The following is a 12,962-nucleotide window of genomic DNA, read 5'->3' as shown; positions in this document are numbered from 1 at the left end:
TGTTGTATCATCTAGGCTAGAAAACTGGTCATTTTTTTTTACCTCATGCAACTTTATACAACATCTATTAAGGATTTTTTCCTCATTTGTATTACCCATGGAGGTATCACTTACTGTTTCTGATACGAAAAGAGAAAACATGCGCTCTTACGACTTTACATTCAAGTATGCAGTCATATATTATGTTTAGTATGCCAAATCTACATGTGATCTTTTTATGAATAATAATGGACGCTGCCAGTTTTTTTTTCTAACAAGACAAGGGCCCAGACACCAGTATAATTTGAGGGTGAAGTGCCAATTTATAGGCTACTATTTTCATTGGCATCAGAAAGTAAATACTAACGTAACATCCTAAGTTCTCAGTCATGCATAGATAAAAATAATATTCCTCAGTGTCGACTTAAAAAAATGCACAACATGAGAATTGCGAGTTATGTTTTATTTGGGGCAAAATGAGGCCTACAGTCTGGGAGACAGCATTTCAGATAGCTCTGAGAAACTGCCCTGAAGAGGTGGGGGAGAAGGACAGTATACATGTGATTTGGGTGAAGGGGGAGTACATCCAATCAAGCGCATTTTTTTAAATGTTTGTTTATTTGGCTGCACCGAGTCTCCGTTGCGGCACGCGGGGTCTTTAGTTGGGCCATGCAGGCTCTTAGTTGCGGCATGTGGGATCTAGTTTCCTGACCAGGGATCGAACCCGGGCCCCCTGCATTGGGAACACAGAGTCTTAACCGCTGGACCACCAGGGAAGTCCCAAGTGCATATTTTTTGCAGAAGGTTTCTGCTAGTCTTGTGAAGGTTACTGCTAGTCACAAGGAGCAGACGTCACCACGAAGGATCTTAGTGCTTTTCTAGATATGAGGAGATACAAGAATTGGGCTCATAAAGTCGGCTCCTGAAAATATCTAACTATCTGAAGATCTGTTCTGCCAGTTTTTCCCAGAGCGCCTCATCTCTGCTCTCCACCCTGAACTCCTTTCAGGGGCTGCTGAAAGTCAGCAGCTGCAGCAGCTCATGATTTGATCCTTGTAGAGGTAGATGGCAAGTGGCAAGGGCAAGTGCCAATCTGTAAGTGACATCAGCTTTTAGGGAAAACCCAAAGCTAAATCCCCTCTACTGGATTTCTGAGGATCTGATTCAACAGAAAAGTTACTCATTTTATGAATTTCAATTTTTTTTCCTTCAGAGAAGTCACATTAAAATACAAATAGTAACTATTTTAGTATGTTGGCTCTCAAATATTTTATTTGTAGGCCACTTCATTTGTTATTTTGTATAACTTAAAATCTAGATTGGTGGGAATGTATAATGGTGAAGCCAATATAATATGATGCAGCCACTGTGGAAAACAGCTTGGTAGTTAGTCAAAAAGTTAAACACAGAGTTGTCACATGACCCAGCAATTTTATTCCTAGGTATATGCCCAAGAGAACTGAAAGCATATGTCCATACAAAAACTTAGCATACGAACGCTCAGAGCACCATTATCATAATAGCCAAAAGGTGGAAACAACCCAACTGTTCATCAACTGATAAATGGATAAACAAAATGTGGTATATCCGTACAATGGAATATTAGTCAGCCAAAAAACGGAATGAAGTTCTGATGCATGCTAAAATATGGATAAGCCTCAAAAACATTATGGTACATGAAAGAAGCCAGATACAAAGGTCACATATTGTATGATTCCACTCACACTAAATGTCTAGAATGGGCAAATCCATAGAGAAGATAGTAGATTAGTGGCTGCCAGGAGCTGGGGGTAGGGGTAATGAGCGACTACTTTAAGGTACAGGCTTTCTTTCCGGGGTGATGAACATATTATGGAATCAGATAATGGTGACGGTTGCACACCCTGTGAATATTCTAAATATCACTGAATTATACACTTTCACAGGATGAATTTTATGGTATGAGAATGTCACCACCCCCACAAAACCACCACCACCAAAAATCTGGGTTTGCTTCCCACCTCCCCCTCTTAAATGTAAACAGTGCAATTTCTCATTTCTTCAAATTCAAATGCAAATTGCAGCTGGGTTACCGGGGGGTTTGGGGAGTGGCCAAGGAGAAGCAAGTAGTAATAAATGATGGTAGCCAACAGTTACTGAGGAATTATTGTATGATATATATTGTGTGAAATAGTTTGGTATTAGTGATAGGTAGTAGTAGGCTGAATAATGTAGTAGGCTGAATAACGTAGTAGGCCGAATAATGGCCCCCCAAAGATGTCTACATCCTAATCCTTGGAATCTGTGAGTATGCTAGGTTATATGACAAAGGAGAATTAAGGTTGCAATCAACTGACTTAAAAATAGAAGATTATTCTGGGTTATCAAGGTGGGTCCAATGTAATCTCAAGGTCTGTGAAAGTGTTAGAGAGAAGCAGAAGGGGAAACTCAGAGATGGCAGCATGAGAAGAATTTGACCAATCTTGGAAAAGGGGGCCATGAGCCAAGGAAAGCAGGTAAGCTCTAAGTTGCAAAAGGCAAGCGAACAGATTCTTCCTCAGAGCCTCCAGAAAGGAACACTGCCCTGCTAATACCTTGATTTTAGCCCAATGAGACCCATTTGGGACTTCTGACCTCCAGAATTACAAAATAATAAATTTGTAATACTTAAGCCATTAAGTTTGTGGTAATTTGTTAAAATAGTAATAGGAAACTAATACATCAATAAAGATCAGGTCTACTGCCATGAAGCTCTTAATGAGAATTAAGAGGAGAGGCAAACAAGGAGATACACAGACAGTGAGTGAAGAAAATACAGCTGACCCTCCATATCCATAAGTTCCACATCCTCAGATTCAACCTACCAGAGACCAGAAATATTTAGGAAAAAAAATTCTAGGAAGTTCCAAAAAGCAAAACTTGAATCTGCCATGGCTGGCAACTATTTACCTAGCATTTACATGGTATTAGGTATTATAATTAATCTAGAGATGACTGAAAGTATACGGGAGGGATGTGTGTAGGTTATTTGCAAAACTATGACATTTTACATAAGGACTTGAGCAAATGCAACTTTTGGTATGGGGGGGTGGGGTGTCCTGGAACTAAGCCCCTGTGTATACTGAGGGACAACTGTAACCCGTTTAAAACCAAGTACCAGTGGGTAATCTCGTAAGAGCCAGTGACTTCTGCAGGTCTAGGCCCATATCATCTGCTGTTCCCCAGCACTTTATTAGGATAGCACTTCTAAAGTTCTATTAGAGGGGCTTCCCTGGTGGTGCAGTGGTTAAGAATCCACCTGCTAATGCAGGGGACACGGGTTCGAGCCCTGGTCCGGGAAGATCCCACATGCCGTGGTGTGGCTGGGCCCGTGAGCCATGGCCGCTGAGCCTGCGCATCCGGAGCCTGTGCTCTGCAACAAGAGAAGCCACCACAATGAGAAGCCTGCGCACCGCAACAAAGAGTAGCCCCCGCTCGCCGCAAGTAGAGAAAGCCCAAGCTCAGCAACAAAGACCCAACGCAGCCAAAAATAAAAATAAATAAAGTTTTATTAGAAAAAGGCTTGATAAGTGTGCATAGCTAGATTTAACTTGGGCCCAAATTTGGTTTTCATTTCAGTTTCCCTCTAAACTGCCTAGGAGTTTTAGCTGGCTTTGAAATAACTTATGGTTTTGGGCAGGGCAAGATGTTTTAGTATCAGTCAGGAAGTGTCATCAGCTCTTGCTTCTATAGGAAAATAATAGCCCAAGTTCTAAAGGTAGAGTAGCTGCATAAAGGGTATTGGATTTGCCTCATTTTGAGGACCCAGTGTCAGTCAGTGCCCCTAACAGTGCATTTAATAAAATATCTGTCATGATTAACACATACTGAGTACTTGTTTTGTGAAAGGAATTGTTCCAGGCCCTTTCACGTATGTTTATCGTATTTAAGCCACATGACAGCTCTTCAAAGTAGATATCTCCATTTAACAGATGAGAAAACTGAGGCACCCTTTAATTCCTCTCCCTAGGGAACCAGAATGTTTATTTTAGTTCCCAAAAGAAAAATACACTGCCTACTGCAGACTACTCACTCTTTTTCTAGCAAACCTATCCTCAAAGTTTCATCCCTGAAGCATCTCATTCCTGGGGGTGCTCTGGACTCTCTACCCTCAAAACCAGGTGAGTTATTAACACTGGATCTGGACTTAATGGGCTGCTTTCTGCCTACAGGGCCAGCTAATTAGTCTTAATTATCTCATTATAGATTCTAAGTATTTCCAGCTGCTTTTTAACCCCTATTGCCCACTTCCCCTCCTCCCGCCAAATGTCTATTTTCCAGATAGTCTGTGCCAAGTCATGGACACAGGTGATACATTGATGTATTCTTCCTATTTATCAGAACATCAGCTATTTCTGAGCAAGCTTCTCACTTTCTAAATCCTCCTGGGATATCTACCTCTGTGTTATTTTTTCCATGAGAAGAAATATGCTTTAGCCAATTATTAGACATAAGAACAAATTTCAAAAACTACATTTGACTTTCACTGACCACAGAAATGTAATATACAAATAATAAACATGAATCTTATCCGTTTGATAGAAGTTTGGAAAGTAATCCCTTCTCCCTTCTTCTCACTGCCCCCGAACCTCAAATCAATCATTCAGTCCAAATAGTTCAAATAAAAATGAAGAAGAAAAAGTTACACTGCCTAATTGACTGAGAATGTGAAAGGCAAAGTAACAGTTTAGCAAAAGTGAATGAGAATATGTGGTCAGAGGGCTACAAGTTATATGACTGACCTTGGGCAAGTCATTTAATCTCTCTGTACCTCACTTTTCTAACAGATAAACAATGCAATAATACCTATTTCATGTGGGCTGTCCTGAAGATCAAATAGGAAAATGTATGTCAAAGTGGTCTGCAAACTATAACTTTGTAAACAAAACGTTATTATTAATAAAGAAAAGGAAAAGTTTCTTTCCTCAGTACATTTTTACTTCTATCTTTAGTAGCTATTTCTAGAATACTCTTCCCTTTTTATTCAAGTCATTTACTTGCTATTTAAGATTTTTCAAATTTAAGCTAGATATCTTCAGGTGCCAATTACCAATTATAAGCCACAAAGGTAGATGGATACTATGCTACCTTCATCCCTAAAGAGAGAACTCTCTCTTAATGTCTATAAACACCATTTTAATATTAGTATCCCCGTGATCATTAAAAGTATGACTGCTTGTTAGAGTTTGAATATCTGAGGAAGGTACTACTCAGATCCCATCAACATGCTTCTCATCTGAGTAGTTCAAGATAAGGTGCAATCATAAAATGTCCAAGGAAAATAAACTATGACACCGAGCAATTCTAAATCTGTGGTTGCTAAAAACTTAATTTGCAACTAACAATATTTAGTTCTCTACAAAACAAAATCCTTTGTTGTATCTCTTTCCCACACTTCCCCTCTGCAATATTTGTCAGCTGAATTCACCTCCATTCAAATTAAACAAAATAGAAGGTTTTTATTTATTCAAGTATTTTACACTGAGCAGCTCCCTGGAGGTTCGCCATTTACTGACTTGGGTAATATTATCTTTCCTTTAGTTTATTAGATTGACAAAGTTAACTTAAAAATAACCTTGGGAACTTTAAGTGATTCTTGGTCAGTTACTATTTTCTCCTGTACGTATGCTATCTCATGAAGGGAGTTTTTTGCATTAATTTTTTTTCTTTCACTCTCTCTCTTTTTTAAAAAATTTATTTATTTATTTTTATTTTTGGCTGCGTTGGGTCTTTGTTTCTGCGTGCAGGCTCTTCTCTAGTTGCGGTGAGCGGGGGCTGCTCTTCGTTGCGGTGCGCGGGCTTCTCATTGCGGTGGCTTCTCTTGCTGCAGAGCATGGGCTCTAGGCACGTGGGCTTCAGTAGTTGTGGCTCGCGGGCTCTACAGCGCAGGCTCAGTAGTTGTCGCGCACGGCCTTAGCTGCTCCGCGGCATGTGGGATCTCCCCGGACCAGGGCTCGAACCCGTGGCCCCTGCATTGGCAGGTGGATTCTTAACTACTGCGCCACCAGGGAAGCCCTGCATTAATTTTTATAATTTCTTAAAATACATGGCCAACATGAAACATCATCATTCTGACGATGAAATGCTTTCAATTCTGTTCTTTATACAAGTGAACATTTCGTCTAGTTTAGCCAAGGAGCAATTTGATAAAGTGGTACAACTGTTTATTGTCAACACCCTCCCCCCCATTTTAATCTGAAATACAACCTGGGGCACATAGCCCCTAATTAAATTCATACAAAGTACAAATTATTGAATAGAAACCAAAATGCATTTCAAAGTAAATATCAATTAATGTGACACCCAATTTCTTCACCTTTTTTAATCACTCCAATTGCAAGGGCTTATACACAAAGCATATTCAATTTCTTTTGTAGGATTCAATTAGAATATGCTTTATATTTCAATCTAAGAATCACATCCAATGCTTTGCAAGCAGGTTGGTTAGGCGTTTTTTCTATGTGATTCTTACCCCCCCCCAAAAATCACTGATATAAAAAGTTCCTCTTCAAATTTTTCTGTTTAATTTGAAAAGAATTCTCATGATCTAGTATTTCTCTCACTTAATACATGGATCTGTGCTTCTTTTGACAACATCACTACCTCTTCTTTCCTTGTTTCCATGACAGTCAACACCCAATAGAAAAGTACAGAGCCATCTATATAGGAATTCTGACAGCAACATCCAGTCAATCTAGTTTGTGAGACAAGGCTTCAAATAATAAAACTGTGTTCAGCAGCACTCAACAAATGATTGTCTGTAAAGTAATAACTTGAACAGAGAGCAACAAGTGACTAATCGAGCACAAGAGTGTCCAAGTGTAGCTAATCACTTGCGAAAGTAATCAGCCACTTGGTTTGTTTTGTCTTGGAGAGCCCAATGATCAAACTACTCCCAGAGACAACACAGCAGGCTGAGCTGATTTCAGGAGCCATGATTATGGCATTCTGGTTACAGTATACTTGTGTGTCATTCATTCGCCAAATACTAACTGAGCACGAACAATGTAGAGATACTGAGATTGGTACTAGAAAATATGAAGAAGGCAAAGTCTATACCCTAAAGGAGCTCAACATATTTTGGGAAGAAGAGCAACTCTGGTTTGTAACAGGGGAAGGAAGCTCTCTGATAATATATACCACAAATCATCACTTGATGCTTGTCATACACGTTTAATTATTTTTAAAAGTGAAAAACACTAATAAATAAAAAAGTTTCTTTTCAAACTATGTACAAGTTCCATGAGTGTAGCTGCTATTGTTTTTCATTTTATCTATTCCCAGATTCGATTTACTTACATTGAGCATCTACCATGTACCAGGTACTCCCACACAGCCTGTCTTTCCTTTTCCCCAAGGTATCTAAAAACTGCTTTCAGTGTAAACAGATGTTTACCTTTAAAAAAACCCTCTGAACCAAAAAATTTCAATTTATACTTTATATGTCCTTGGGTTAAATATTTCAAAGGAATCCAATCGTGTGAAACCTAATAAGACCCTATTATTCAAGTATATATTTGTACTTCAGTTTTCTCATACCTCACAGTTTGCATTAAGCAATACTAAATAAATGTAGTCTTCAAAAAGGCAGCGTGCAATGCAGGGTCTTTCTGGGCATCATCATGACTATCAATTATCAATGCAAAGATAAGCGCAGTAGTGCTGTGAATACTGACAGTGCTATCCTGTTGTTTAAGCTACCACAGATTTATGAGGGGTTCTTTTGTCCATAACGGCCGTACAAAAAAGGATCTTGACTCATTCCATTTCCAGGTCCTGAAGATGTGCGTGACATGAACCTCCTTCTAGGAAATTTCCTTTAGCTAGTTCTGTTTAACTTTGGTCTCCCTGCTTCTTTCATTCTGTTTGACAGGTCATTAAAAGAGCATTTTTAAGGCTTAGGAAACAAATTAAGTCTAGACAAGGGTGTTACTATCTCCTTTAATGCTTGGACAACAGGGAAAGCAAGAAGGCTAGCTCCTTGAGGGCAGGGGCCAGTATGCCTGACTGGTCTTTGTCTTGCCCTCAGACCTCAGCACAGGGTGCTCTCTAAATGATTATGGAGGACGATGACAAAGAGTCTGGGCTGCTCTTCTGCTCTTCTGCTCAAGGCAGCAGCTGAGAGGTAATACAGGCCAGTGTGCAGCATGCAAAGCTGTCACTCAGATCCTCCATTTGCCTAAGGTAGCAGATGATTGGGTTTTGCATGCCTGGTTTACACTCTTCAAATATTTATAGACAGTTTTCTTTGCCTCAAGCCCTACTTGTCACTTGGCCAAGTTTTACATACATGGTTCTTTTAATCTTTCTTTAGAAATCAATCCCACTAAGCTCCTTAGTCATTCTTGTTGTATTTTTCAGAACTTTTGGCTGTTTGTCTTTCTGGTAATTTATTCTGTTGAAATGCATGAAAATAACATACATATGGAGCAGAGAAGGGTTTAGTCACCTTTCCATTACAAGGGTCAATGCCTTTTACATACAAAATGAAATTATTTATCCCTTTTCCTTATGTATGATCATGTTTAAAAAAAATTCATGTTTAAGTTGATAGATCAGTTAATACATTGCAAGAGAAAGGAAGAAAAAGTATCATCAGTCTTACATTTTCTAAGGATGATATCATATCGTCATTGATTGAATTCTCTCATATGTCTATAAACCGATTAATTTAACCTGCAGTATCCAAACATGGGGGAAAATGGGAATTCAGAATAACGTGCTCAACACAGAGAGGCCGAAGTGCCCATCTTAAGGTAGCTCGCTATCTACCTGTGGACACTTCTGGCTAACTTCAGCTTTTCAATGAAACAAAAACAAGTTAATTTTTCCCATTAGAAAAGTAATACAGTCAGGAAAATTTCAAATAACCAGAAATGAGGAAAAGTCACCTATAGTGCACTACTCAAAGACAACATTTAACATTTTTGAAGAATTTCATTTGAGCTTTTTTTTTGACGCACTGTTTTTTCCCTCCCAATGGGCATGCTCATAATCATTTGCACAGTTCAATACCTTACGTTTTTGCTTAATATTATATCATAAAACTTCATGTATTACTTTGTCTTCAAGCCATAATTTTTAATGACTACAGACTATTCCTTCAAGTAAGTAGATATGCCATAATTTTATAATTCCCTGTTGTTGGACATTTACATCATTGCCATTTTTTTTTCTAGATTAAATGCCATTACAAAGAAAATCCTTGTTTATAAAGGTTTTCTGTATTTACGATTATTCTTTGATTTTGTAGCAGTAAAATTAATGGATCAAAGGATACCCAGAAAATCAGTTTTGAAGTAAAGAGTTAATACAAGTACTATTTGAAGTGAAAAATACCACCTTATATACAAAAATTTGCCTTTTGGCTCTGATGCTAACAAGTGAATGCTCAAATCTCGGAAAGTTGTAGAAAACTGTCAAAGATGGCAAATTCCAATAAGTTAAATGTGGTACTCACAAATACGACACTTCTTTATTCACACAAGTATACTGTTGACCCCTTATTAATTAAGCTTAAATTCTTAACCTTACCTAGATCTACCATCAGAAGACGAGTGAGGGCTGTGTAGAAGGTTGTTCGGCACCTGAAGTCACTGAGACTGTAACTGTCACTGATGCCAAGAAAGGGGAAGTGTTCACTCTGATGAAAGCAAGAGAGCATCCAAAGTTACTAAGCTTTACCTAAACTACCCGGAAAACTCTAGTCATTAATTAAAGGAAATAAGACTCACCGTGTGATTTTTTAACATGAATTTCACGGCATCTATCTTCACAAGTTTTTTTAAAAGGATATAGGTAATAGAAGTTAAGGAATCTGGGGAAATACAATTGTCTCATCAATAAGTAATAGATCACAAAATAACACTGAACTATAATGGCATCAGTTTCTATTTATGAAGAATAAATATTTTTTTCTAAAGAGTATTATTCCTATAGAAATGCCTTCCATTCTGTTAAGAATGATAATCCATTATTAACCAGTGCAATTACTTTTCCTATCTTATACATTTTCTAGTTATGGAAAGGGAGAATGACTTTTATAATTAAGACAAAAAGTTTTTTACTATTAAAGCCTTGAGAGTGGAAAATTAAAACTGACCCTTTTTACATTTTGGGTGTAACATGGAACTTCTTTTCACTTAATATTATTTCATAAAAAATAATTATGAAAGACCCATAATAGGCTATCAAGAAAGAGAAAATTATTCAATTCTAAGAAACATGAGCTCAGTTAGTAGAAATCTAAGGAAGTTCTGCTTTAGATGAAGAAAATCAGAATACAATTAGGAGGATGTAGCAGATTGTATGTCCTCAAGTATTGAAGGCCAGGTTTAAAGGACCTCATATTTCTCAAGTGCCTACTAGGTGTAAGGCATTTTATATTTGTTAACCCACCAAATCTTCATAATTACATTGTTAAATATTACTTATTATGTCTAATCTGTGGATAAGAAAACAGAAGCTCAGAGAAATTAAGTTACTTGCCCAAGATTATACATCTGTGGACTGAGAGTGCTGACATTTGACCTGAGGTTTGATTACAAAGGCTGTGTTCTTTCTGCTGTACCACATTATCACCTGAACAGTTCAACTCAGAATGAGAAGAGAGTTGAAAAGTCACAAACATGATCACAAAGCCTAAATAATTTCTGTTTAATGCCATCATCAAAGAAGGGCTGAAGTGGGTTCTAAGAACATCTATTCAGGACACAGACACCCTCTCCTCTTACTTAGGGTTTACCCTAAGTGTTTTCTAGTCATGTGTCTCCTACTCTAGCTAGGGCACCTCTTGGGCATTCCCTACATACTTACTTACACCTTTCTTCAAGCCGTAATAATCTTACATGGTTCCATTTATGTCCCAATGAAAACACTGGCTCTTTTCCTTCACATCATTCCCAAATGCAGATGTATATTAACTCTGTACAGTGGGGCTGATTAGCCTAATTTAAAATTTTAGGCACTCAGGTGTGGGTGTAAAAGAGTAGAAAATGCACTGGAACGAAAGTTAGGAAACCTGGGCTTTCAGCTTGACTACACCATTCAATCAGCAGGATGACAGTCTGAGTACTATACTCAGCGATTCTTAGCCTTAGTTTTCCTCTTCAACAAATGAGGATATACCCAAGCTATCTTGGGTTGTGAGGGCTGTTGTAAGGATCAGATGATGCAAATGTCTTCGCTAAATGTAAATTAGAGAGAAAATACAAAGAAGCAGAGAATGAACCTTTACAGAATGCTTACTACTTGCAAGGTTAATTCTCACAATCCCATGAGATAGATTCTATTTTTCAAATGAGGAAACAAACTCAAACAATGAAATAAAACTTACCAAAAGACAGGCAATTAGGATGATTTACACTCAAGCCCCTCTGACTCTAAGGCAACCCATTCCAGTTGCATATTAAGCAACTGTATAGTTTGCTTATCTGTATATTATACTGTGAACTTTCTAAGGGCAGTGGCCGCATGTATGCATTTTCCACAGCACATCGCTCTCAGCGGGTGCTCGATGCACTATGTGTTTCTGGAAGGTTGAAACAAGATCAGGGCTGATAGGTAGCAAGTCTTTCCCTGCTTACAAAGATACAGATTTGATGATTTTTTCCAGTGTAAATCACTGAGTAGAAGAACTGCCACTCAAACTTCACTCGGTTAAACAGGGGTGGGGATCAATAAGCTAAGAAATATCTTAAGTAATTACCAAATACAATTCTCTTACAATTGCGAAGTTGAAAGTGACAGGGTCTATGGGTAATAAGAATGCTGCCATTAATAGGAATCTTCCTGTCAGTGCTGCTAATAAACAGCAAGTCATGTTTTGACAACAGAATATTTATGGTAGCAATAAACAGAACATTCACAGGAAGAATCTCATATGCCAAAGACACACTTTCTGCAGAACTGCATCTGTGCACTTTGTACCAAGGCCAGCCTCACGGCCTTTTAATTACCTTCTAAAGAAAAAAAAAAAGGTTAAGAGTGAATTTTTAAACTTTTTCAATAAAGAAAAAAATGAGCGTTCATCTGAATATTTATATTCCCCTATAGGAATTCAATTCAAAGCTAGTTATGGTCCTTAAGAGGATCTATAATTTTTTTTAAAAAGGTAAATAGATACATCATCATTATAATCTTCATTCTTCTCTAAGAGACTAGTGTTCTTGTAAGTTGCACCATTTTAGTCGGGTGGCAGTACTAGGTTAGATTTCAGAGGCCTGCTGACAACAGTTTATAACAGTACACGTGGTAATGGTGGTTAACAGTAACAACGGTAGTAGAAGTCCAGTAGAGTTAGAGAACTTAATAAAGGTCTCACATGGAACTTATAAATGGTAGAGCCAAGATTCAAATCCAAAGTTCAAAGGTCTGTGTGACTTGAAAGTATAAGCTCTTTTCACTAGGCTATCTCATATCCATTTAATTTTAAAGATGCCACATGATTCTACAGAGATCACTAGCTTCTTGAGATACAACTGAAACTGGAACTAGGTCCTAGAAGCGACAGGGAAACTGTTCTTTTAGGAGGCATCAACTCATTAGTGAGCCTTCATCACATCCAGGACTGAGCAAACTCCATAACCTGGCTGATACTAACTTACAAACAAAATGCTCATAAAATTTCTGTCTATAACCATGTTGTTATGAAACCACTGACAAAGGTGAAGATGGCCTTACTGATAGTTAGCATGACAAATGGAGAAAGGCAAGAAAAAGTTGAAAGAATGGTGTACCTTAGAGATGGTCAAAATTTTGAAAATCTGCATCCTTTGTAAAGAAGGATAACCAAATTGAGAATGCCCTGGTTTCTTAAGTTACAGGTACCACACACTTCAGCAGCTAAGGGGCACAGGAGCACCAAGTATGACTTCAATTCATGCTATCAAGTCTTTACTGAGCAACACCATACTTCATCAATCCTAAAACACCACTGATTATAAAAAAACATTCGTATTATATGA

At 38.0% G+C, this 12,962-nt stretch overlaps 1 protein-coding gene across 9 annotated transcripts in view; it reads right to left on the bottom strand.

Moving 5' to 3' along the window:
* RANBP17 (RAN binding protein 17) overlaps positions 1-12,962 on the bottom strand; it is a 316,523-nt gene that overhangs the window by 77,041 nt on the left and 226,520 nt on the right. For all 9 annotated transcript variants that reach the window (XR_013827675.1, XM_079917450.1, XM_079917451.1 and 6 more), the window contains 2 exons: positions 9,732-9,795; positions 9,532-9,640 (listed from right to left, as the gene is read on the bottom strand). Coding sequence is in view for 8 of the 9 variants with exons in the window: in XM_079917450.1 (XP_079773576.1) it covers positions 9,532-9,640; positions 9,732-9,795 (173 nt within the window). In the remaining variant the exon portion in view is untranslated. The remainder of the gene's footprint in view (positions 1-9,531; positions 9,641-9,731; positions 9,796-12,962) is intronic.

Source organism: Stenella coeruleoalba (genome assembly GCF_951394435.1).
Source record: "Stenella coeruleoalba genome assembly, chromosome: 3".
In the NCBI taxonomy this organism is placed as follows: domain Eukaryota; kingdom Metazoa; phylum Chordata; class Mammalia; order Artiodactyla; family Delphinidae; genus Stenella; species Stenella coeruleoalba.
This window is presented reverse-complemented; position numbering and strand designations above follow the sequence as displayed.